At 42.1% G+C, this 26,593-nt stretch overlaps 2 protein-coding genes across 3 annotated transcripts; both read left to right on the forward strand.

Annotated features, from left to right (window-relative positions):
- Positions 1-423: 423 nt before the first annotated feature.
- Positions 424-11,252, forward strand: LRRC31 (leucine rich repeat containing 31). The gene is made up of 10 exons (XM_066556973.1): positions 424-436; positions 803-1,066; positions 1,941-2,090; positions 2,462-2,629; positions 5,089-5,256; positions 6,120-6,287; positions 7,035-7,202; positions 8,295-8,462; positions 9,598-9,765; positions 10,933-11,252. The coding sequence occupies exons 1-10, from the start codon at positions 424-426 to the stop codon at positions 11,250-11,252; spliced, it is 1,755 nt and encodes a 584-aa protein (XP_066413070.1).
- A 4,890-nt stretch (positions 11,253-16,142) lies between these two features.
- LRRC34 (leucine rich repeat containing 34) lies at positions 16,143-24,176 on the forward strand. Of its 2 annotated transcripts, none has more exons than XM_066556548.1 (11): positions 16,143-16,503; positions 16,843-16,964; positions 17,833-17,954; positions 18,107-18,171; positions 18,918-19,001; positions 19,998-20,126; positions 21,330-21,425; positions 22,039-22,193; positions 22,280-22,435; positions 23,498-23,624; positions 23,869-24,176. In XM_066556548.1, exons 1-11 carry the CDS (start codon positions 16,495-16,497, stop codon positions 24,070-24,072), a joined length of 1,269 nt encoding a protein of 422 aa, XP_066412645.1. In that variant the 5' UTR covers positions 16,143-16,494; the 3' UTR covers positions 24,073-24,176. The 2 variants fall into 2 exon arrangements, with proteins under 2 accessions (XP_066412645.1, XP_066412646.1); XM_066556549.1 differs by having other exon boundaries at positions 16,846-16,964.
- Positions 24,177-26,593: the final 2,417 nt, after the last annotated feature.

Below are 26,593 nucleotides of genomic sequence, written 5' to 3' on the forward strand. Positions count from 1 at the left end.
GGTACTCTTGTAATCTGATCTCTGCGGTGACTCAGCCTCTCCTAACAACAGCTGTCTCGGGGGCATGCAGTGGTTTATGAGCAGTAGCGAAGATTTTGCTGCCACTTCCTGATTTCTGCCTTGAGAGCGATCGAAGCTGGGACATGATCGGAGCATTTAAATGGACTTGTCAGCCCCAAGACCGGCAGACTTTGGGGTAGAGTACAGAGGAATAGAGGCATCAGGAAAGAGCCAACAAACCACTTGTGCAGAGCTGCTGCTGTCAAACTGATGAAAACAGAAACTTGTGAGAGAAAACTGCATGGAAAGTTCCTATTAAGGAAATGAGTGAGGTTTTGTTTGCATGCCATGGCTCACCTATCCCACAAAGCCTGAAAGTGCTGTAAAAACTGAAAAGTGTGAAAGGGAACCGCAGGTGTAGCCATGGAAAAGACAGGTATGTTCTTTGTTTAAAATAATGTCTCTCTACAGAAGGAAATCACAGCCAGGGAAAGCAGGATTGCTCTACAGCTCAGTAACAGTGCATGTACATCAAGGTACATTGGCTTGTACCATTTTTGTATTTCTAAGGAATACAACTGTGACAACAGTTAATGCCAGATTTTCAACATTGCCTCAGCTTTTTGTGATTGTAAGTGCTCTGCTCCTGAACACTTGTGTCATGGCTATGATACATGGTTGGGTGGAGGAACGGTGGCAAATTCTCAGTGCATCTGCCATTATGAAAAAAGGTAAGCAAGAGTAAACATTACTAAATTCTAATTCTAATTCACACTTATTCTGTCTGCTGATCCCCTGAAAGATGACCAGAACTGCCAGGATAGACATGAAGAGGACAACCTGAAGAGTTCCCCATTTGATTTTGTTATAAAACAGTTCCAAGGAAAGAAATGTGCTCCTGAAAAAAGGAAAGAGCAGCCTTCAGCCATCAAACAGTTCTTCAAAGGCTTTGAGTTTGGGAAATCTGAAGGCAAGGACAGAAGGGAAATTGAAGAAACAGAAATAAGCAATGATAGAAGTGATGATCAGAGTGAAAAGCAAGATCCCTCTGTAGAAGGTAATGCTGGTACAATAATGAAACACGTGTATTATAAATATTTTAATTTCATAGAAAATCAGCTGTTTTCTTGCTAGCCAAAGTCCTGTATTTGCTGCCTACAGTTTATCCTCTAGCCAGGGTTTACTTCTGATTGGAACATTATCAAAGATGTACCCTCTGATTTGATAGGTGCTAAGCAAGGAGTTAGATCCACATTGCTGAGGAAGGGTAAAGCTTTTGGGTGACTTCTCTCTTGGTCTGCAATGTAAGAGTCAGTGCTGAAGTCAGCTCATTAGTTCCAGAGCTTATTTGGATTCAGAGCCAAGCTTTGAGCAGTAGCTTGGCCTGTTGTATTTAAGATGGGTCAGTGTCCTGCTAAAGCAGTCTGAAGAGAGCAGGAGCAGATGTTTCCTATCACTTGGCACTGGGCAGGAGGAGAGGAAGGGAATGGGAATCCCTCATGGATGTTATTTTGCACACACAAGGATACTTTTTACATCCACTCCAGAGAAAATGGAACTATTTTTCAAAAGGAGATGGAAGGTGAAGCCTAGAACCCCGTCCTTTGTCCTAAGGGGTCTGGGTCAGTTTGGGGAAATGATAAGAGGGCAGCTACTGAGAGTGGATTGCTATTTTCTGTACTTTTTTGCTTTGCAAAGCTCAGAAAAGCAGGAACTACCTTACACAGATGTTGTATGAAAATGCAGGAGGACTTTTGTATTGATTTGATCTATAATGATCTTATCAGTCAGGTTGTTGGTCCACATTGATGAAAAATAGACCCTGCTTCATTGTCAGATTTAATTAATTTCCTAAAGTCTTCACCTGGCAGCCTCAGGCAGGTTTTACACCTTGTGTTTATTAGCAGAGGTAACCAGGGCCCTATTTCTTTGTGGCTCAGATGGACTTTCACATCTCACTTCTGAAGCAGAGTCACCATCTGGTGAGCAGAGATTTAACCAGTTCATGGAGAAACTGGGGAAGAAACCCAGCAGCAAGAATCTGGATCTAAATAATTGTGCACTGAGTGCAGCAGATATAACAGAGTTGGGTAAATGCACATTTTATTCAACTAATCACTTCATGTATTTCTTTAATTTTTATTTGCCTGTTCTATTATTGCCTCTCCTCTTTTCCCTTCCCTTTCTTTTATACAGGCCATTTTAACATTTCATCTAATGGTCCCAGGTCCCTGAGAAATATTAATTAATAAATTATGTCAATTATGTTATGCATATAAATATAGAAATCATGCAGGTCTGTGAAGAAGATTATTGTCCTTACAGGGAAGATAAGAAAAGTGAGGTACAAATTGTCATGGCTTTATAATTCTGTATTGGTTGTAGAAAACATCTCAATATTAAGATGTAGTGATATCCAGGGTGTGCAAACAGAAAAACTTTTTCTTTTCTTTCCTTACAGCTTCTTTACTGCCATTTCTCCCAGAGCTGGAAGAGCTCAGCCTGGCCTGGAATGGTGGTGTTGGAGGGACTTTGAAAGCTCTCACTGTCCATCTTCAGCACGTGAGCCTGTTAAAAGTCCTCCGACTTAACAACTGCAGGCTGACAGCTGAGGATGTCATCTCCTTAGGTACAGGATTGCATTTACATTTACTTCTAGACAGCTTGGGGCTAATGTAATCCATCTCATCTCTTCCTACATCCTACTCCTGCTGCTTCCACACTGGGCAAAGTAAACTCCTGCTGTGAAACAGTAGAAACTTGGGCTTATGGGTGACCTTACACCTTTAGGTAACTGCAGAGTTCATTCCTCAGGGTGTGAAGCTTTCATACTCAGAAGGGAAGAGAATCCAGTCCTATCTGCAGGAAAGAATATTTTTAATTTGGATTGCATTTTTTTTTGCCTAGAAGCAGAGTCAATCACAATAGGGTCAGCTTAGGTCTTGGAGCTGCAGGACAGGTGAGTGCTCATCATGAAAACCCCAATGGTCCTTTGGGAGAAGACTTAAAACCAGAAGTGCTGCCTCAGAGCTTTATGATTTGGTGTTTTTTCAACTCTGGGAGAAATTTATTCCTCTGCTTACTTCTTTGCTTGGAGTGCCTGCACCCTGCTTTCTGCAAAGTGTGAGGTAGAAAGGTTTTTAAGGTGGTGTTGCACAGTCAGTTTCTGGCAGGGAGTCACCTCTGGGCCTGGAGTTTACTTCGGAGTAGATCTGTGGTTTGTATTTAAAAGAAGGACAAACACAATCAATTAGAAATTATAAAAGTCATTGCTTATTTTGAAAGTTCTAAAATGGGTCTGAGTTATAAAGCTGGGCTTTGTTTATGTCATTCATATCCAAGCCTTTTCCAGGAAAGGTTCAGAAATAAAATTACATTTATGATGGTAGATCAAAAGTGAGTCATGCAATCTCCTGGGGAGGAAATAAGCATCTCTACAAAAGCTGGTGAAAATAACTGTTCTGTTTCTGATGAGTTGGAAATCTGTATTTAATTTTCAATTATTTTTTCAAATTTATTTCCTTCTTTTCTGAACCCTTCTCATAGATTTGGTTTTTGTTCGTTGGTGTTCTTTTTCTCCTTCTGAATTTTATTGGTTATTTTTGCAATTGATTCTTTCTGCCAGGTTCTTCAATGCTGTTTCCTTCCCAGTTCAGTTTAGCTTCTGCTGGGACAGACAGAAAATTGATCACAGAACTTGAATTTCCAGACAAAATGTGATGCCCTTGACACGTGGAATAGCAACAGTCAGTTTGCATTGATTTTGCCTGTGATTTTGAAAACAACTTGTGTATTTAGGCCAATCCTGGCTGTGTGACCTTGTCCACATCTCTCTGCAGAAATGTGGCCTCTTGTGGACTCAGCACATCCTGCTTAGAAATCAATGTCTGAAATATAACCATAATATCAACCTATTCTATGTAGTTGCTCAGAGCTTGACTGTGAAAGGTGATAGGAAACAATTCCTGGAGTTATATTCCTTTATTTATCTTCTGGGAGGAAAATGTGTCTGGAAATATATGGTCCTCATGTCAAACAGAAACAGGCAATGCTGCACTTCTCAACTGTAGAGCATTGCTCAGTATTCAACACCGAGGCAATAATTTAAAATAAATGCAAAAATAAGAATTAAAATGTGGCCTTTCCTCTCAAACCCGGATATTCACTTATGGAACTAATTATTTTTCTATTATAAATCTTTTGTGAAAAATTAATTATGAAAACCACACAGACATGAAAGGATGTTGCTATTGAAATACAATTCTCAATTATTAGACTTTAGATCAAAAAAATGTGTATGACACTTTGAAATTGCATTTGCATATGGTCTGATTAATTGATCTTTCTTGGGAATGAGTTTATGCAAATATGCTCTTCCTCCCTCCTCTACAAAGGAAGTTAGGAAGCTGTATTTTACAGTGAGATGTCAGTATTTCAAATAAGCACTAACACAGTTCACACTGACAGGTGTGCCAAGCCTTGAAAACGCTGATTTTTCTGAATGTAGTAAAAGTCAGTTCTGTCTGCCTTGAAATTATGGAAAAGTTAGTTTGAGTCAAAACAGTGCTCATCTTGGTTTCTTATGAAGTGATTCAGAAATTCCTGTCAGAAATGAAACTTTCATGTTTCAGAAATAGTTGTGAGAGGAATTCTTTCATTCCCTCCAAAATGACCTGTGGATGCAGTACAGAGGATGTTGGAAATCTGCCAGATAAAACAGAGCAGAACTCTACAGGACAGTAAATTCAGACTTGTCACTTGTACTGATTTCCCTCTAGACTGGACTTTCTGGTCCCAGCACAGGCCAAACAGCCTGAGTAGGGTTTGGGAACCTGAATAAATTTCTGGTTTGTGTGCACTGTGACAATGACTTGTGATCTATGTTGCTCCTTAGACAATGTGAGATTTTATACAACATTGCTGCAGAAGCAATAATTCATTTATTTAACAATTTTCCTGGCAAGACATTAATCATAAAGTAACTTGAGTATTAAGTAGCTAACCTTCCTCTTTAATATATTCCAAACCTGTATTTTGTTTGCACTGAAATTGATACATGGAATGACTCATTCTAGACTTCTGTTGTAGGAGAGGCATTTGAAATTGTTTCTCAGCTTGAAGAACTGGATTTATCATGGAACAGTAACATTGGTGGTAAACTATCACTGCTGACAAAAAAACTTCAGGAAGGATGCAAATTAAAATGTCTGAAAATGACGGACTGCAACCTGACAGCAAAGGATGGAGAATCCCTTGGTATGTGTGTCCATGGAGCTGGGCTAAGGCTGGCTTCACAAAAATTAAACTTATTTGACTTAGATAATGGCTGTACTGAGCTCAATATCAGTGAAAAGTTAATTTATTTCCAGCTCTGCGTTGTAACAGTATTTATGATGTGGGGATTTAGTGCACTTGCTTCCAAAGAAGAAAGTTGTTCTCTCTAATCATATGAGAGAGGGTTGAGAAGACCTAAACCACAGTCTGGCTGCCTCAGTGGTCCAGGGTTTCTGGATCTTTTGTGACCTTCAGCAAAAAATGTGTGCCAGAATTTCCAACACTAATTGCTCAAAATTAAGCAGCTGAATATGTAATTAGCCATGGGATTGGAAAGAAGGTCTGAGGACTGGGAATTTAGGCTGAGTTGGCAACCACTGACCATTCTGTCCTCTCACCATAGCAGCTTAATCCTGTGTGGTCTTTTTATCTCATTGTATGTTTTAAAAGGTGTTTACTCAGTAAAGAGAAGCCCCATGACTCTCATCTCCACTGCAGGAGGATCCCCATATGTAACAGACATTCCTATGTATTTTCATTAGAAAATTTAATTTCTGTTTGTGTTTCTGCTTTTTATTCCTCCGTATTTTTCTAACAGTCCCTGTATTTTTTCCACTTTTATTTTTATAAATGTTTTTCACAGATTTTTATGATTCCTACCCAGTCTTTATTTACAGTGTTATTTAGGTAGAACAGGAACTTAGCAAGTCTAAACCACACTGACAGGCAAACCCTGGCCACGTCTTCCTGTTTATCATGGTGCTGTATTTTTCTAGGGTTCATCTTGTATGTATTCCAACCAATTACCAATTCTTGTTTTCTTTTCTTTTCTTTTTTTTTCCCAGCTGAACTTCTAAATGTGATCCCAAACCTCGAAGTATTAGATATCTCTATCAACAAAAACATTGGCTGCAGCATGAAGCTTATTGCTCAGGATCTGAGAAATGTGCCAGGCTTGAAAGAGTTAAACTTGCACATGTGTGGATTAAAGCAAGACAGCCTCCAGGGCTTAGGTTAGACCTTACCTTCAGAAAACTTTCATTCTGAATATATTGTACATCTGAAAACCATTTAAGAAAGGCAATGAGGTGGGATTTTGCTGATGGTTTGGCAGTATTAATGGGCAATCATGATTTGCTCTTTGGGGATTGGTAAAAGACTACAGGGCCTTTCAGCAGGAGCTGAATTTATCTCCCCTGAGCTCAAGCTTGTGAAAGTCAGTGGGGAGAGTCACCCTCCACACCATTTATCTGAGACACATCTGGAACTGTGGCTCCCAGGACGTGCTTCCTCTTTCCCCAGACAGAACATAGACAAGGACACAGACAGGACAGCTAACTTTTAACAAGCTAATCCTGCTTTCCAAAGGAAATCCAAATTCACCATTACCACTTAAAGTGTCCAGTGAAGCCACATGAAATGGTCTTGTTATCTGTGTCTCTCCCTGGTGGATGTGGCAAAACACCTGGCATTAATGAGAACATCCAGCAGTAATTTCTGCAAAAGGCTGAGGATTGACTGGATGTAGGGGATGAGCTGGCCTCACCTTCACCTGCTCTCCCAGAGAAGAATGGAGCTGCATGGACAGGGAGGCTTTGCTGCATTACTGAATGTCTGCTGTGATTATACACTGCAGCTTAGCCCAGGAGCTTTGCCTGCAATACCTTGTGCAAACTTTGACGTTGAAGTAAATAAATGCCAAAGCCCTGACCTGGCTGTTGTGGCAGACAGTGACCAGCCTGCTCCCTTTTGCATTTCAGACACTGCTTTACAGCACCTTGCAGAGCTAAGGAAATTAGACATCTCATGTAACAGAGAGATTGGTGGTGGCTTTAAAGCCTCAACAGCTCACTTGGCCAGCTTGAAAAATCTGGAAGTCCTTGATCTTCACCAGTGCTGTGTCACAGAAGAGGACATGACTGTTTTGTGTAAGGACATGTTGAGGAAATTTATTAAGAATCTTGGTTTTGTCTTCTGAAAATATCTCAAAGACATAAAAGATTCTGCCTGGCAGAAGAGCTGAGCTCAGTACTTTTTTTCATTAGGCAGCTCTGAAAATGCAGTGTGGGGGAGAGCTTTCTTTGTCAATATGGAATGGTTTTTTTGCTGAACAAAAGGAAATCTCAGAGTGTCTGATCCCATGTGGAACTAAGAACCTGAATCTGCCATGATTCAGACCCACAGTGGGAATGTGGGAACTGCCACCAAACACTGCTTTTTTTTGATAATCAGTAATTTAGGAGATATCCAGGGGCAGAGCCCCCAGGGGTATAAGTTGGATGGATCCATGGTGGGTATGTGCATGGAAATATAACTGCCTAAAACCCATTGGTGAGCTGCACACCAAGAAGAGGGTGATTTTAGGAGATGTTGCATTGCTGCTGCTGTGTGCTTTCTCCAGGCTGAATTGATGCAACTATAAACACTACTATGAAGAAAAAGGCATTTCCCAATCAATTTGTGAGACGGTTTATTTCTCTCTCTCCGTTATCATAACTTTGTTTCTACTCTTAACAATAAAAAAATCCCATGACTCAAAGCCTATATTGCCCACATCCTATTTTCCATGACAAAGAAGGTAACTTGAAGATTTGATGATGATGACAATGAAGCTTTAGGAAATAATCAGTATTAGTAATATAAATCGTGATTTATTTTTAATTTATTTTATAATAGAGAAAAATAACATTAAGACAAAGAAGTTTCACTTAGCAATGAAGACATTTGGAAATTCCCTACTTCACCCAGAAAATTTTCAGAAAGCCATGTTCTAACAACCTTCCATATAGTATGGAATACTTAACTGCTGAAACAGTTTTACTGAAAATGACAGGACTATTTATGGTCTAAAACATTACTCACCATGAATTTGGGTGTAAAACCTTGGCTGGCCTTGGCTTTTGGATTGATTTATAAAGAAAAGAAATTATGTCAGGCTACACAACAATTATGTCAGGCTATGCAACTACACATTTGTTATGGATCAGTGACTATCTAATAAATATTTCATGTTTTTGTAGCCCAGGTGATACCTTTACTCTCCAATCTTCAAGAGCTGAATTTATCCTCGAATAAAAATGTAGGACTCTCATCAGATCCTCTTCTGGGCAGGCTCAGGTTTTTACCAAAGCTGAGATCTGTGACTATCAGCAATTGTGGCTTAGGTGAAGAGTCACTTTCATCACTAGGTAGGAATGTTTCTTTAAAGTGTGCCCATTCTCTGTGTATCCCTGTAGGACAAAGCATTCCCTTCTCCTTTGGCTGAACTCCAAGGATCATGGTTACCTTATACCTCAGGTCCTGAGTGAAAAAGCCTGTGATGAAACCACTGCTTTGTGGGACCAGTTTGCAAGGGAAGAGAATTGTATGACTTCCTCTACTATACCTGAAGGGATGAAGTTCTTTTATTGCTTTGTCTGATAGTGAGCTTTTATATACCCCTTCATTTTGGAGAAAAAGAAAAACATGTATTATGCTGTAATCATAGTTTGGATGTAACACTTCACTCAGTGTGGTGAAGTTTTGACTGAGAGTATTTAACCTTGCTGCAGGTGAAAATTTCAGTAGAAACTTTCTGGGGTAGAGTTCAGCATGGGGCAGTGGAGGAAATGACTGCAGGGGTGGAAAAGATATTGCACAGCTGTGAAGAAAAGTCCAGTCTAACACAGGATATGTAAATTCAGCCTCTTTTACCTACTTATTGCAAATCTCTGGATTAGTGGCCTTTGATAGGTGTTCCATATGGCACATGAAATCTTAGTACAGAGGGATCTCTCAGTTACTGTGTCTTGTGCACTTGTATTTCATACTGTGTACTCGTGACATTAAACCTGGAGTAAGACTTGACTGCCTCCAGCAGAAGCAGTAGCAAGCTAAGCTGGTCAGAGGTCCTTGCAGAAAGAGTATTCTGTTTATAACACTGCAGTTATGTAAGACTGACACCATGGAAATCAGAACTGTCAAAAGATACAAAGCATCTCACCTTAAACAGTGAGTTCACAGCAAAAAGAATTGCTGTCTTTAAATTGATATTAAATGGTTTAAAAGCAAGCTGTTAAATTAAATTAATTCAGTGCAACAAGGCCAAGGCAATAATGTGAATAGAAAGACAAAACCCCCTCTCCATAGAGTCCTGATAGATTCTATAGGCAGAGCCTTCTTATTTTCTTTTGTCTGACTTTTATTGAGATAAAAGAATTCATTTTAAGCACAAACATTCAGGCTGTTAGGATCTTACTTACGGGTGAATTGCAGGTGAGGTGTCTGTTGAGGCCGTGTTGTTTTCTCTTAGTAAGCAGAAGTTGCTGGTCTTAATCTTTTCAGCTGAGGCTGCCCTTCACCTTCCTGAACTGGAGATATTAGACCTTTCTTGGAATAAGTGCGTTGGTGGGAACCTAAAGCTGCTTTTGGGAGCACTAAATCTTGCAACGGAGATTCGAGTGTTAAGACTGAGCAGCTGTAACCTGGTGGCTGAAGATTTGGCACTTCTAAGTAAGTATAACATGGTATTTACTAGCACTCAAGGAACTAGGGTGTTTAGACCACAATTCAGAAGGGGCTTGTTCCATGGGCTAAGCATGTTTTTGCATAAATCAAATGAAAACATGGAAAATACAGGAGTATTTTTCCCACTAAAGGCTTTCATTTTTCTGTGTGTCCTGGACATGGCCAATGGAAAAGCTGAAAAGGCTAAAATGCAAAGAATATTTAAGCACTTCTATCTATGAAAAAAAAAAAAAAAGCAGCATAACTTAGAAAATGTAGAAAATGTAGGGTTTGCATAGGGTTTTTTATATCAAATATTTAAAGCTGCATCTGAGGAGTTTTATTTTGCTCAGATGCTGTTTTATGGCTCAGTTCTTTAGAGAAAATATCAGTGCTGACAGCCAGGAATACAGACACTACCAGCTCCCAGTCATTAGGTGGGTTTCTGGAGTCAGACTACTGGGGAAGAAGTAAACCAGAAATGTTTTCACCCACCTCTTAGCAGCTGCTAAGAAATACTGGAAAATGGGAACCTATAAAGGAATAAATTCTAGGATCCTTTTAAAAACTTGCTAATTTTGTACTCTTCCTTCTGAGTCTGTGGACCTGACTCAGGGGTTTTTGTCTGACATTGGCAATAGCTGTGTGACAACTGTAAGGCCCTGGAATGTAAAATCTGGTGAAGTGAAGCCCAAATACTTTTGACTTCAAAAACCACCACCTTTGATGGGTGTCTCCTTTGCCAATCATGTGTTAAGGACCCCTTTAGGGTATATTTGGCCCTTCCACAGTGAGAGGTGGCTGTTGTAGTCAGTCTCCTAGTTTTGCTTTCCTCTTTCTAAATCTCCCTGTAAAGCCTGTCTGCCTCTTACAATTGGCACTTGATGTAACCTCCTTCCATCTGACTCCAAGGTTTTCAGGTTACCACACACTTTTAACTCAGTACTTTGTTCCTTTTGAACATTTAAAGCCTGTGCTTTAAATGTTGTAAACTCCTTCAGCTGTCATAAAACTGTCTCAGATCAGCAGCAAGTGGTTTTATGTTGCTGAGGAGTTAAATCTTGCTGTTTGACTGCTGAAATGAGGTAATAAAATACAATTCCCTATTCTGAGAAGCTTTTAAAGCAGTTACCAGGATTTATTAATTGTGTTTGTGTCTGTCATCTCTCACAGCATCCCTGAGGCAAGATGGCCACTTGGCCAGATTGCAGAAGCTGGATTTGAGTTATAACAACACCATCTCTGATGAAGGCTGGGCTGTTTTCTGCCAAGGTTTAGGAGCATTTAAGGAACTCTCAGAGCTGGATGTGAGCCTCAGTCCATCGACCTGCCGGGACTGTGGGCCATGGTTTGGGGAGTTGTTGGCAGCACTGACACAGCTGCCAGCCTTGGCAGAGCTGGCCATGCAAAGATGGGCCCTTTCAGAGTCCCAGAGGAAGCAAATGGAAGGCTTTAATCAAGACAACAAAAGATACATTCGTTTTGACTGTTGATGAAGGTTGGAAGTGTGTGGAAGGCCTTTTGGGAGCAGCACATGAACCATTATGTGTCTGAGAAAACTGCAGTTTTTAATAATCTCTTGAAATAGTTTCACAGCTACAGAAAACTGTTATTTGACCTTCTGCAACATAGATCATTCCATTTCATAATGTTCTTTCAGATTCTCTGGGCCATGCTTACACTATTCAATCTTCATGTTGTGAATATTGCCAAGGCCACTGCCCACAGAGCAGGGCTGGCTCAGAGGGACCTGCTGCAGGTTTGGCCATGGAGGGAAGGGCTGGGGTTTCTGTCAATACAGGTGGGTGGACAGTGTGAATGTGGCCTCAGAAAATACCTCTAATGTGAAAATACTTGAAACCTCCATGTTTTATATGTTAATTTCTTCTCCCCTCAAACTTTTGCCTCTTTGTGAATTAATTAAAATGTAAGTGAGAGATTTGGCATCCATCCCAACAACTCAACATTATAGATTAGTCCAGGAAGGAGAATACAGAAGGAGCTGGTCTGCTTCTGCTCTGGCCCTTGATGCCATCTCATAGTGTAGGTGAGTCCTGTGTAGAGAATCAGCATAAAATCAAGGTAAGAAACAATTAATTGGTGTCTTTGCAAGTCTTAGGGGAAAGGAAAAAGCTATGGTACTTTAAATCAGAGATATGTCCTGCTGCTTTAACAAGAATTTTGGTTGCAGAGCAGTCAATAAGTGCCAAATTCTGGCACAGTCACTTGTGTCATGGAGCATGTTAACCCACACGTGAGCTCCAGCACTGCAGTGGGATTATTCATTGGTAAGGTATTTTAGGAAGTAAAGATATTAGATCTGACCACTGAGTGAGGAGTCTTAGAGAAATCCTGAGGCAGCTTGAGGGATAAAGTACTGCTCAATTAGCTCTGAGCATCTCTACATGCTGCAGCAATCTCCTGGAGGAGAGGCACAACAGGATCATTCCTAACTTGCTAAGGCCCCCCTCAGCAAGTTCTCCCCTGCAGATGCTGATCAATATTCAGCTTTCAGTCCATGCAACCCTTCCAACATCAGCTTTTTCCTGTTCAGGGCTATAACCAGCAGCTGAGTGTGCTGATATCTATAGATCATTTAATCCATAATTTCATGTAAGAGTCACCCTGGAGTTCCTGGTTCCACTTTCAGCTCCACTCGAGAAGCGCACTTGGCTCCCCTAGGTTTGAGAAATGTGAGTTGAACTGGAGTCTCTTGGTCAGGGGCAGCAGGGAATTGCTGTGTGGGATCCTAAACCTCTGAAATAAAGCAAAGAACCCCTGCTTCATTTAGGCCTAACAAGACAGATTTTCAAGCAGTGAGTTAAGCTAGGACAGTTCTAATGAGGAAAAACCATCATGTCTGTTTAATAGCATCTCACCAACCTGTTCTATTTATCACTTGTCTTCATGCAGTTTTCCTCCTCAAATCCACCTTTGATCCAACTGGAAATTTTATCTTTTATCTGTTCTGTGAGAATTTCTCTGAATTAATCCTTTCCCTCTTAAACCTTTCTCTCCAGTTTATGTTTAATGTCCACTTTCTGTTGAAATCTTCCTAACTGAACTCAAGTTCAGTGTTGGGGTTTCCTGTTCTTTCATAGCTGGATTCCTCATTCTCAGCTCCAGAGCCCAGGACAGACCCACTGCTGGCAAACTCTCCCCTGCCCCTGATCCCCCTGCTCAGTCTTTGCCCTCTTATTATTCTGTCATGCCAATTGTGCCCCTAAAAAGCTTTTGTTCCTTTTATCACCACTACTAAAAATCTTGTTAATCTGCCAATCTGCCCAGAAATCTCTCTTCCAATGGTTTCCTCCTTGGCAGTTTCTGATTCATCCTTCTCTCTGTCCCTCTTTGCCTTCATTTAGGGTGAAAAAATTTCAGCAGACGTTTCCAAACAATCAAAACAGCCTCAGTTACCCAGCAAAATGGAAAATCAGAACAGAGCCGTCCCACTTTGCTGCAGTCCCAGCTCTCTCCTGCCAGTGAGCATATTAATGAGATTTCAGTATCAATCAAGAGCCAAACAGAAATGAGTCCCATGCCCTGGATGCAGATTCAGAGAGCACTACCTGCAGATGGAACTCTGGTTCCTCATCAGCTCCCTCAGGATGCACCAGCTTCCCTGAGGCAAGGGGAGGGAGGGCAGCACTGCAGTTCTGACCAGCCAGTTGAACTGAACAAAGGGTTCTGCTCCCACCCACTCTGCATTTTCAACCTGCACAGTCTAGCTCGATGCTCTGTGTATACTGCAGATGAAACTCTGGGGCTTAAAGGGTATCTGAGCAGTACAGAATAAAAACTAGACAAGGACATCTTGTGTCTAGGACAAGCAGCTGTCTGCCTGTCAAGTGCTGTGGAAAGACATGGTTGCACATAGATTTGGCATGCAAGAATTGTAGCAATATTATGTTTGTCATGGTTCTTTTTAATAACAAAGGAGTTATGATGTGTCAGAACCAGAATCATGGCAGAAATTGCATCCTGCAGACCCACTGCTTTCAAATAAGCCTGCCATACACAGACACATCCCAAATGTCACCAAGCCATGTCAGAGATGAGCAGTACCACTAAGGCACTGCCAGCTTGCAGCCATTGAAAGTGCTGTAACTGCAGATTGTCAAAACATCAGTGAACAGTTTTGCCAAAGTGTGGAGATACTTTTAAACAGCTTTTTACAGCTCTGTAAGACAGGATGGTAATGCAGGTCCTGGTAGAAGTGTGTGGCCTGTCTGGAATCCTACTCCATATTTCCAAACATATTTCCAAGGTACTGATCGTTTCTGGAGGTAAAGTGCATAAGTAAGGTTTATAAACTGTGATGTTGTTGGGATCATTACTAAACACAGAGACAACAGGAGTTTTAGTTGCTGAGCTTTGATATTATTCCTGTTCTGACAGTTCTGGCCTGATGCTGCACCAGGTACCTAAAGAGATTAAGAGTGCCTTCAGTCCTGCATTTGGGAGCAGTTAGTCTGTGGAATTTCCATATAGCAGCAGAACAAGGTCTTGGCCCTTCTATTGTTCCTGTCTGCAATTTGCTTATGTCTTCTGGCAGACATTTAATTCCTTTATCTTGTCCCAGCTATAATCTTTCCAATGACTCCTGGAGAAACATCTCCTCTGGAAAGATACTGAATTTATTTTCAGAAAGGTTAAGGTATTTAAAATTTTCAGTTCCTTCACCTCCACAGGTATCTAGACACAGTCTTTAAAAAGATATATTATGTCAATTAAATAGTAATCTTTGGAATTTTGTTTTTAGGGAAGAAATCTCCTAAGAAAATTCTGTGGAGCTGCATTACTGTTGATAGATGAACACAGAATATTCTGCTCATTAATGTCACATTATACCTCACAGTATGGTGGAAATTTTGGCAAAGACATCGATGTTGTTTCCTGTGCTGGAAAGATTTCTTATGGGTTTAATTTTATTTCTTAGCAGAAACATTAGTTTGCTTTTTCATTTCCTTTGTATGCACAGTGCAGCAGAGAGCAATTTAAATTAATGAAATCTGAAAGTGAGTCTTTTGCATAAATTGCTACTTCTGTAAATGTAACCTTCAAGAAGAAAACTGCATCAGTGAAAAAAAAAATCTTTGGGAAAAAAGCATTGCATTACATAAAAAGGAAAGTGTATTCTGAGGCCCAAAATAAGGATGTCCATGAATACTCTTACACTTACCTTAGCCCAAGAGTGCATAATTGCTCATTATCAAATGAACAGCAAATGTTCATGGAGTTAAAGACATGAACAATATCACATCCATTTTTAAATTGCCCTTTGCTCACTTTGTGACATATGGATTCTGTGCAAATGCAGCTCCTATTTACCCAGCGTACACAGAAAAAAATGATGCAAAAACTGCAGCAGTCCCTCCAGTCAGGATTCCATCTTTATGATTCAACACAAAGGTCAGTGTTTCCACGTTCTTGCTTTTTTCTGCCTGAATTCTGAGATGCCAGCAATAATGAGGAACCCAGGCTTGGGCATGTACCAGTGCAATGTCCCTTCCCACTGTGGTAGGGAAAAGTGACACTTGGTTGTAATGGAGAACTTGGATTGTGCAAAAGGAGGTATCGATAAAATATAAAGTGAAACAAAGGAACAAATACATTTTTTATAGCGCACATTCCTTTAGGAATAGCATCCAAGCGTTTTTCAGCATCCTGACACTGATTAACCTGGTGGAGGATGCAGGTGCAGTTTGTAACGTGGTGTTCCTCACATAAACACGGGAAAGGGAGGCCCAGCAGCAGAGCTGGTTGTGGGATCTCCCCCAGGCTGTCCAGACAGTCTGAGCGCCCTGTGTCAGGGAGATTCTTCAAACCTGGGGGAAGTTTGTGCAGGAGATTACGAGACAGACCCAGCACAGACAGCTCCTGGCAGTGCTGCAGTGCAGAATAATGGAACCCACCCCCTCCTGCCCAGGAGGGCAGCGGTGAAATCACCAGAGGGATTTATTTGCTGGAAAGGGCCAGCACAGGAATCCTTGAAGGAGCAGCTGATCCGTGTAACCATGGACAGCTTTACAAAGGTTCCTCGGAGACCAACTCCGTGCTCAGGGTCTGAGCAGCACCGGGGGCTCAGCCCCGCACAGGGGAGGGACCCCGGGGGGCTCCGGGACACCCTCCCTGGGAGAGAGCAAGGGAGACCCTCCCTGGGAACGGGCTGGGGACACCCTCTCTGGGAGCGGGCAAGGGAGACCCTCCCTGGGAGCGGGCAAGGGAGACCCTCCCTGGGAGCGGGCTGGGGACACCCTCGCTGGGAGCGGGCTGGGGACACCCTCGCTGGGAACAGGCTCCGGGACACCCTCCCTGGGAGAGGGCAAGGGAGACCCTCCCTGGGAGCAGGCTGGGGACACCCTCGCTGGGAGAGGGCAAGGGAGACCCTCCCTGGGAACGGGCTGGGGACACCCTCGCTGGGAACGAGCAAGAGAGACCCTCCCTGGGAACACGCTGGGGACACCCTCGCTGGGAACGGGCTGGGGACACCGTCCCTGGGAACGGGCAAGGGAGACCCTCCCTGGGAACGGGCTCCAGGACACCCTCGCTGGGAACAGGCTCCGGGACACCCTCCCTGGGAACGGGCTGGGGACACCGTCCCTGGGAACGGGCTCCAGGACACCCTCGCTGGCAACGGGCTCCGTTACCGAGCTCAGCTCGGAGAAGCCCGGTTACCGAACTCACGGCGGGCCGGTCAGCGCAGACTGAGCTGGGGACACGGGAGAGGTGGGCATGGCTCAGGTAAGGCCTGCGGGGCTCAGCTGCCACAGGGATCGCTTCTCTGTTAGCTCAGATATTTTTATCTCTGAGTTTATTACAGAATACGCTGAGCTGGAAGAAGAATAATCAATTTAAACTCTGAAGTGAATGGCTCGCCTCGGTATAATTAGCACGGTGCTCTAACCAACTACAGCACATCGAAAACACACCCACGGTTTTCCTCATGCTTTTCCTGTATCTGTTACTCCAAAGCACAAGCTGTAACCCTTTCCAGACCGAGCCCACTTGTATTGCTATGCAGATCCCTCCTGGTTGCCAGGCTGCCAAAATGATACAATAACACTTGGTTTTGTTTTCCAGCAGGTCATGTCGGTTGTTGCAGATCTTCACCTGCATTACGTGCAGGCCTGTCAAAATTTGAGCCAGCCTGAAAACCCCTTCATTGCTCGTGTGCTTCAAGAAGCTGATAAAAAGGATGAAATGTAAGAAAATAACAAATGGGGTGTTTCAGATGGTTCTGAAAGCCTTAAATGGGGTAGCGGGATGAGGAATTGAAATATGACAAAGTTCATGCAGTTTCAGGCTTAAACACAAATCAAAATTAACATTTACTGCTGAAGTTCTGGTTTGACTCATCTTGACACCATCTTGGCAGAAGTTTGTAGCTATATATCCTTTCTGGGCAGCTTTACAAGCAGTGAAATCAAAAAAAGTGAAAAATGTACAGGACGGTGCCTTTCTGTCCCCTAAAGAAGCCAAATCCAGTGTTTAGTCAGCCTAACTCCCTTCTTTGTGTCTCACTCCTGTTTAAAAAGCCTCAGCTGCATCCAGTTACCTTCCAGCTGGTCATGCTTCCCTGAGTTGTCTCTGAATCCTGCCAAGTTATTAACCACCTAAATTCTCTCTCTTAAAGGGTCTGGGTACTGCTTCTTCTCATGGATGGTGCTGGGATTAAAGTTAATTGTCCTTTTTGAGGAAAAAACTGAGAAAATGAAATGGTTTGTGTCAAGTTTTGATTCTGAGGGCAGGATAAAGTAAATAAAGGAAAGAGGGCAATTAAAAAGAAGATGATGAGGTAACCTCTGAGATAATCTTTATTTCCATCTGCCTTCCCCTCATCGTGGTTATTCCTGTTTTCAGTGCTGAGCAGTGCCTTCAAAAAGGGCAGTGCTGAGGTGCTGCCTGGACCACATCACCTGTGGTGGTGTCACCAAAGCAGAGGCAGCAGATAACCCTGTGCAAGAGCTCCAGGGAGGGCAGGCAGGGGCACACCTCTGATCTGGAGAGAGAATTCATTTCTCTCTATCATTTTACTTCTCCCCATGTGCTTACATTTTTATGTTGTTGCAGAAGTACAAAAGGAATCACATTAAAATTAGCTGGAAATAATCACCTGGTGCCTGTGCCGAGAGTTACAGATGATGATCTTGCAGTTCTTGTCTCTGTCTTGGGCCAAGCTCCCTTTGTCACAGGTAAGGCTTTTCCCTGTGTGTTTGACATTGCTGTGCTAGTACAAGAAAACATCATCAGTCTTGATTTCAGCCTTAGTTCATCTTTTTTTTTTTTGTTCAGAAATCAATGTAGATACGCATCTGTCACGTTCCTTATTCTTCATCTTTTTCAGGTTTGGATCTTGCCTATAATTTATTGACTGATGTTGGAGCAAAGACCATGGCAGTATTCCTCCAGGTGCCAAGAGATGTTTATCTTTCAGCAACTTGTAATTTATTTGTCCATAGTAATATTTATATTGGGGACAAGAATGAGCTGGTTCGGCAAAATTCCAATAACTTTGACTATCACTAGAACCTCAGATTGTATTCTCTGTGGAGATTTTTAATTTCTGGTAGAAGGCCTTTGGATATTTGGCTTTGGATATTTGGCTGTGGATATTTTCCTGAGAAAAGAATGATGGAATAAACTATGGGGCTTTTAGGCTCACAGTTCAATTCAACAAAGGGGGTAATGGTTGTGTCACGTGTGCCAGGGCCTTTGCTTCAGCTATTTTATAATCTCTGTTAGCTTTTTTATGGACCTAAACATAGGGAATTTTAATGCAGCCTTTTTGTCATTGCAAGCACTGGGATACAGGTGGAAAATAGTGAGTTGTCACCCGGTGCCTGTGTTCCTAGAATTTGAGGGGCACTGTTAGGTTCACAAAATGCCTGAATTTGTGCATCTGAGCTTGGCCACCTGCTTCATGCACAGGGTTCCTGAGTGGCTCCTCAGGCCCCATGAGGGCTCTCCCCATGACAGAGTTTATGCCTTGCCCTCATCACCTGACATAATTTGGGATTCTTTAACTACTTCTCCAACTCACGAACTGCCTGAAATGCTGCAAAGGGCAGAGTTTTGTATGTGTATCTCCTTTTTGGAAAATACAGCTGTGTTTTGGGAAAAACCTCTTATTGCTTCCTGCTTTGTTTGCTCCCAAGGAAAACTCCACTCTGCAGTATCTGAACCTGATGTTCAATGACATTGGCACAAGTGGGGCAGAGCTGATAGCAGGAGCACTCCATGTGAGTATTTGCCTGGGAGATTTAGGCAATGGCATCTCCTTTAATCTTTTTGCTTTTGATGACCAGTACTGGCTGTGCTGCCAACATCAGAGCTGGCTGAAAGGAGCCTCTGTCTTTGCTCCATTCAGCATGTTGCTGTGTCACAGGGATTGCCTGGTTTCCCAAGGCACACTACAGAAATCAGATTTCACACAAGAGAAAGTTGCACTGTGCTGCCATTAACAATTCATTATCTAGAAAAAGACATAATTGTCTATAAAAAGCACAACTATTGTAGCTGGGTTTTTCTGTGTGAAAAATGCTATGCTACAGGATATATAATGCCATCATTTTTTCATTTTTTTTCCTCCAAAAATTAAATTAAATTTGCCTGTACTTTGACATCAATATTTGTCTTGATTCAAGATGTCTGAGACATGTTTTCAAAACTTTGCCTTACAGCAGCACCGCAAACTCAAGTTTGTTATTTTTAATGTGGTTTCCTAAGGAAATGAGGCTTGTGTGTAAGATTTGTTGTGTTTGTGAAAGGAGACTCACATGAGCTCTTTCTTCCTCCTTCACAGTCTTTGAACCCTGAACTGATTTCAACTAAATTTGACAGGCTTCCAAAACACTAAGGCTGTGCAGTAGATGTACAATGCTGGGCTCATACAAGGCTTACCAGATTTAAATTAGTATTAAGGCAATTTGCATTTCAGATGCCAATTTAGGAAGAAATATTTGCCTGGATTATTTTCATGAGTGTGATGAAATTCATGAACTTGGGAGAAACAGAAGTTTTCAAATAGAGGGGTTTTGCTTGCAGACTCTCATATTTGGTGCCCCTGAGGGGAGCCTGAGCCAAGAGCTGAGCCAGTGTTATCACTTGGACACAATTCTTCCAGAAGGTTGTTTTGTCGCTGTGTGATAACCAGCAAAATTCACATTAAAAAACAGGACAGTGTTGTTTTCCAGGCCATCTTAAAGGAATATATGCATTTTTAAAATTTTGTCTAGAGCAATCAAAGTCTTGTGCACCTGAGAATGACTGGAAACAGAATAGGAAACCAAGGTGGGATGTTTTTTGCTTCAATGCTAAAAATCAACTCAACCTTAAAGAAGTTGGATCTTGGAGACTGTGATGTGGTGAGTAACCCAGTAAAATTATCAGCAATAAGACATAAGTCCTTCAAGGGTATTACAAGGGTCCTGCAGTGCTTAATTAGGGGAAAATGCCATCTGTTGTCATTGATTTTGTGACAGCCAGAGGTAACAGAATATATAATATTGCACTGTGTGCTGGGAAAGGCACATTGCATAAAGCACCTGTGAAGTCAGAACTGGGGATATTTTAGAGCCACTGTGTCTCTCTAGGAACTCAAGTGCTTGGCTTGCACATTTTCTGAGGTTTTTTTCTGCTGTTCCTTTCTGTTGAGCTAAGTCCTATACAATTCATTTTGAAGAATGGACTTCTCATTCCCTGGAGAATCTTTTCCTTCTAAAGTGAGCAGTGCTGCAACCCCTGAAAGTCACTCATCCCATAGCTCTGCTGCTCCTCTCAGAGCTTGCCCATAAAGGACATAAGCACAGCAGTGCTGAATTGAATAGAAAAGCACCCAGTTTACTCTTGGACAGTGTGGTTCCTCCTGGTGCTGGGCACTGAGACTTCCTATACCGTGCACAGGGAGACTCACGAGGTTGTGGCTTCCTTTTAAAAGCCTACATTTGTCTCCTGGAAATTCAGAATTTGCTTCTGAGCCAGAAGGGGGAATAACCCTCAGAAAGTGTGAAGGTGTTATGAATACATGAACAAGGGAAGTGTAGGCAGTGTAGGATTTATTCAAAAGCTTGGTAGGGAATTGATAGAGTTAGTTTAAAATGAGATGGCTTTGGGTACAGCCCAGCCTACTTGAAAAGTAGCATAAATATAAAATAGATGGAAAATTAAAAGGATATTAAAAAAATATCTGAATTTGCCCGATTCATATTAAATATGAATTTACATGGTGGATAAATATTAGGGTAACACACATTGCTTCATAAATCAGGGGAATCAAAATATAGGATCAATTGAGTGGACAAGTATTTTTCAGATCCATTATTCTTGCCTTTTATTCTCTGAGTTGCTGAGTCATTTGTGCTGCTTAGTCTAATTTCACTCTGCTATTCCATAGGCAGTTGGCATTGGTATTATCAGAAAATCTGTTATGTGTCTGTAAGCAGTTGCCTGCAGTAGTCCCATCTCTCTACCTCCAGAGTAGATGAAGGCAGAAATAATAGTAATAGCAATTTGGTAGCTTGATCTATACACTGAACATGTTTCTCTAAAGAATTTATTTTCATTTCTAGGGCCTGCGGTGTCTGATAGCGACAGCCATAGCCCTGACTCAGAACAAATCACTCAAAGCCATAAACCTCAATCGTCCTTTGCTATCCAGCCAACAGGTGTGTGAGTGACTGTGGAGTCATCTCAGAGAGAGGGGCATAAGTCAACTCAGTCCTGATGTATTTATGGACATTTTTTTCTGAACTAAACAGGACAACTTTGAACAAACTTCCTTTGTCTTAGAGTGGCAGGACATATTTTTTCCCATAGAAGTCCTGTTTCTTTTGCATACAATTAACAGAACCTTTAAGGTTGGAAAAGATCTCCAAGATCAAGTAAAAACTGTGACCAATTAATTCTTGTAGGAAATAATTAGCATCATTACAAAATACTTTCAAATGTTAGGAAAGATTGACTCAGTTTTTTAAGAGCAATAGCAGGGAGGGAAACTGATTAGACATAATTAAATGTTGATGCTTCACTGATATTTGCAGGGATGTAGACAGTACTGTAAAACTGCAAACATCTCTATAGTATTTTTCTTTTTTTGTTTTTAATTTTTAGCTTTAACATGTTGTTTTGTGGTTATTTTTATACAATATACAGAATAGAAGGATCAACACTACTTATGACCAGATCTTGCAGTTAGTTGCATAACTCCCTTTTACTGAGGCACAACTGTAGTATCTTACCCTAAAGTCCAGATTAATAAAATTGGGTGTATGTTTCTAGGAAGAGACCACAGTTCATATAGCTCGGATGCTGAGGAGTAATTCTTCTCTTGTGGAACTACATTTGGGCAAACATGAAATGAAAAACTTTGGTGTAGAGCGACTGTGTGATGCCCTGTATGAAAACTCCACCCTGAGATACCTTGACCTTAGCTGGTGAGAGTGATTAAATGTGGCACATTAGAAACTCATTTTCTTAGCAATTTGAAAAAAAAAAATTAAAACGTGCATCTTTCTTTCAGTAATAACATAATCTGTGATGGTGCTAAATTTTTGGGAGAGCTACTAAGAAAGAACCAAACCCTGGAGATCCTGGATCTTGATGCAAACAGAATAGAGGATGTTGGAGCCATTTACCTGAGTGAGGCCTTGGCCACGCGGAACAGGACTCTGAAGGCGTAAGTACTGACACAGCTCCCCCAGAGACTGCAGGTAAGAAACCTGCACTTTGCACTGCCTGAAATGCATCACAGCTCTGTGTCTTCATGTTGATCAAAACAGGAAAGTCAGGAAGTCCCAAATGTTTTAGACAATTTTTCCTTCTTGGGGAAAAAAAGCCCGTGAGAGATTGGGTGGGATTTCTTTACTTAAGCATTGTGTCTGCTGCCGTTTGAGCTGCTCCAAGACCTGTGAGACACCCTGGGGTGCTGGAGGTGAGCCCCACGTGTGCTCAGAGCTCTCACAGCTTTCACAGTCACTCTGAGAGGGTGAGGCGATTGATCTGCTCATTCTTTCTGCGTCTTTGAAGCACAGGTCCCGGTGGTGCGCAAACAAAAACAAGAGCTGCAGGCCTTCAGAATTTTGAGATAATCAGATTCCACGCTGGGATAAGGCACTATATTTGTTGGTTCTGATCTTCCAACACTTAAGAAAATCCTCTGTTTAAGTTCGCTTCCGGGTGAACCTAGAAGAGCTGTAATCTCTCCATCAGGGTGTCTTTTGCAGCCGTGTTAAACCCCCGCCGGCAGGACATGAAAGCTGATCAAAGGTGTTACCTGAAGCCATTAGTTTTAAGTAGCAGACTGAGGAGGTGGCGGCTGCGAGGTGCCTCTGAAAGCCTCGCAGGTTCACTAATATAAAAATAACTGCCACTCCACAAAGATCAAAGCTTAGCCTGGATAAATGCCAAGGTTTGGGCTTCAAAGCAGACTAGAGATGAGACCTGGCCACCATGCAGCAAAGTCACTGACACTGAAGATCTCAGTAGTGAACAACCTGGCTGCAAGAGTCAGGAAAGTGCTTTGAGAAATAGAACAAGTCCAGAGGCCAGCTGCCTTTGGCAACCTGAAAAGGATATTAGAGTAGGACTGGCTTTGATACAAATAAATTATTATATTATAAATAAAAAGTTCTCTCTATATATTATATATAACAATAAGACTAATTCATTGTTAAATTCTTATTTTTTAACCCAGAGATGGGAATTCTATGTTTTGGCACACATTTTCTCTGTTTTCTAGGTTGTCCATTGTAAACAACAATATAACTGGCAAAGGACTTGTAGCTCTTGCACAGGCAATGCATTCCAACATGACACTTTCCCATATTTACATCTGGGGGAACAAACTTGACAGAAGCACCTGTGCAGTAAGTGTTTGGCTCTGAACTCATCTGAAAAGGCTGGGCTTCAATTGTTCTAATTTGTCTTTCTATTGTTGGGATGACTCCAGCAATTAGTGAACGAGACACTTGATTTATCTGGGCTTTTTAATGTGGTTATGATATGGTGGTGCTGGGATGAGCCTCTGGGAGGACGAAGTGCCATGTGAGAGCCTTCACCGCAGCCCAAAGGGAGCCCCGCTTGTTAAATCCCCGTTTTCCTCCATTCCAGGCATTCTCGGAGCTGCTCGAGGTGGAGCGCCTGCAGCCGGACTGCACGGACGTGGCTCCCTACAAGGTGGACGGGGAGATTCTCCTGGCAGAGCTGTCCCACGGGCTGGCCAAGCACCGCTACTGGAGCCCGCGCTGCGCTGCCGTGGCCCCCGGCGCCGCCAACGCCAGCCTGGAAATCGTCCCTGTCTCGGAGTATTTGTGAGCGATCCTGCACCCCGGGGCACCCCTGGAACCCTCCCGGAGCCCTCCTGGAGCCTGAGCTTTCCCTACCTGGTTTCTAGTAAAATAGGTTGTATCAGTATCACACTTGCTGCATGTTGTTTCTTTTGAGTTTGAGTCTAGGAGGAATCTACACCTGCTTGAAATGGCAACAGAGAGAAAGTATCAAAGAAATGACCTCAAAATTTGTTACTAAGTCATGCTCCTTCTATTAAAAGTCTGTAACTATGAAAGGTTTGTACCCAGGCAGAGCAGACTGACAAAAGCAACACCCAGGACTGCTGCTGGGCAGCAGATCAGGTATCCTGCAGAGTCAGATTCCTGCTGAAGCTGAGATCTTTGGGTAAATCCACTTGTTAGCACTGTTCTCAATGAACTCTTTCCTTTTCCTTAGCAATTGCATCCTTTTGATCTTCCAGTAGTGACATTTTTGAAATCCAGGTAAGTGAACTTAAGCACTAAGCCACGGCCATGCTAGAACTTTGAGCTGGGGAACCCACTTTGCTGGGATGTACATAGAAACTTGATTAAATTGTAGCACGTACTTGTTTATTACACTACACATAGAAACCACCACCAAATCTGATGCCATCATTTCTTCTCATCTCATGAAAACTGCCTAAAAACATTTGTATCATTATAGCCCTGTGACAATTCCTACACGAGAAAGACAACACATGCATGTAATGGTAAACATTGTGTAATGGCTTGGACAGACTTTGTGTAAGTTTGGGAACCACTCTGCTGGTTTCCTTTTTCCATTCACTCTGCTCATTCCTGTAGAAGTGATTTAATTTATGTTCCTAAACAGAAAAAGTCACCAAACAGGGCAGCAGAGGTTTGCTCCAAGCCTTTCATGAATGCAATTCTCTGCCCCCCTAAATGTGCCTGTTAAATATTAGCATAAAGTACCAGAATGATCTGTGAGTGTATGTACAAGAGCAAAGCACAAGGAGAAAAATGTAAGAAAGTAATTTCAGTACAAATAACTGGGAAGCAGCAGTGTAAGTGCTGCTGTTCTGACTCTGTATTATCACTGTGGTAATGTAGGAAGACATTTGGACACCTCTTCCCCAGCTGAAATGACCAGGGCAATTCTGAAAGCTGGTGCAGTTGGAGGTTTGTTGTTGTTTGGTCGGTTTGTTGTTTTTTTTTTTTCCATTGCCCCCACCCCAAACACAAATTACTCAGGCTCTTGCTCCAAGAGCCTGTGGTATCCTCAGGGATAAGCCCAGAGCAGGAATGTTTGTTCTGCACACCTGCACAGGGCCCTCCCAGCCTGCAGTCACTGTGTTGAGCACAAAGTCCATACATCACCCTGTGAACACCCAGCTCTAGAGAGGAGCTTGTATTTTAACTCTTGTTCAGCAGGAAGGATGCAGCAACAAGAACTAAAGTTGGGCATACACCAAACATGGTGGCTTGAGAAGAATCTGCTATGAGCAGATTTTTCCTAAATTCGTAAAATAATTCCAAATTCCTAAATTTTGAAATAATTAGATAAGCCTGTGTTGGTACCTTTCTGTGTGCTGTTGCTCTGGATCATTGCAGGTGCCACTCTGACAGTGTCAGTACTGACACACTAGTGACAGAATTTCTTGCTAAAAACACCACTACAAGACTCAGACAGGTATTTTTTTCTATGTATCTTTCCTTCCCTTGTCAGGTATATGAAGTTCAGTCTAATTTCACTACTCAAATTAAGTCTTAATTTACTTGCATGAATGACATCTGTTAATCTGAGGTGGTAACAGGTACCCAACTCTACCAACAGCAGTATTTTGGTTTTAGTGATGTGATAAGATGGCAAAAATATCACAGTCAAAATATATCAGGTAAAATGGCATCTAAAAGTGCTGGTATATGTGTTTGAAGTATTTGCACTCTATCTGAACCCTTGTTTAACAGCAGCTTGTTCAGCACATAAAGCCCTCTTCATTACTGACAATATCCATAAAAACAGCTCATGTGTTACAGTTTTGCTATTCCTTTGTAAGAAAGGGCTGCAGAGTTATTCCTACCAAATTCTGTATAAACAGCTTCCTGCAAACTAAAACAATTATTTGTGCAAAACCCTGTATTGCTTAAAGAAGCCTGTGCCAGAGACTTTTATTTCTTCCTTCCTCTGACCCTGAAATTCTTAGAAGATGTATCTTGTGTTCTTTGGAATGAGAGAATTTGCATAGGCTAGATTCTTTTTGCCACATTCTTCTGAGTTATTCAAAGGCTAAAGCAAGCATAATCCTGCTCTGAAAACCAATTTTTCAGCTTTTAGACCTCGCTGTACCTTGCTGAAAGGCAGCATTTTCCCTCCAGTTTCAGAGGGGAGGCAAATGAAGGCAAGTGACTGATCCAGCAGGGCAGGGGTGCAGCAGAGGTCCCCCAAATTCTAATGTGGGCTCCAGGGGCCCCCCATGGTCCTCGTGCCAGGGTGGGGACAAGGGTTGTGTCTGACTGGTTCCCTCCTGCTTTTGTTGCTACCCTTTGCATTACAAACAGGAGAC

The sequence above is a fragment of the Molothrus aeneus genome, chromosome 10 (genome assembly GCF_037042795.1).
Source record: "Molothrus aeneus isolate 106 chromosome 10, BPBGC_Maene_1.0, whole genome shotgun sequence".
NCBI lineage: Eukaryota > Metazoa > Chordata > Aves > Passeriformes > Icteridae > Molothrus > Molothrus aeneus.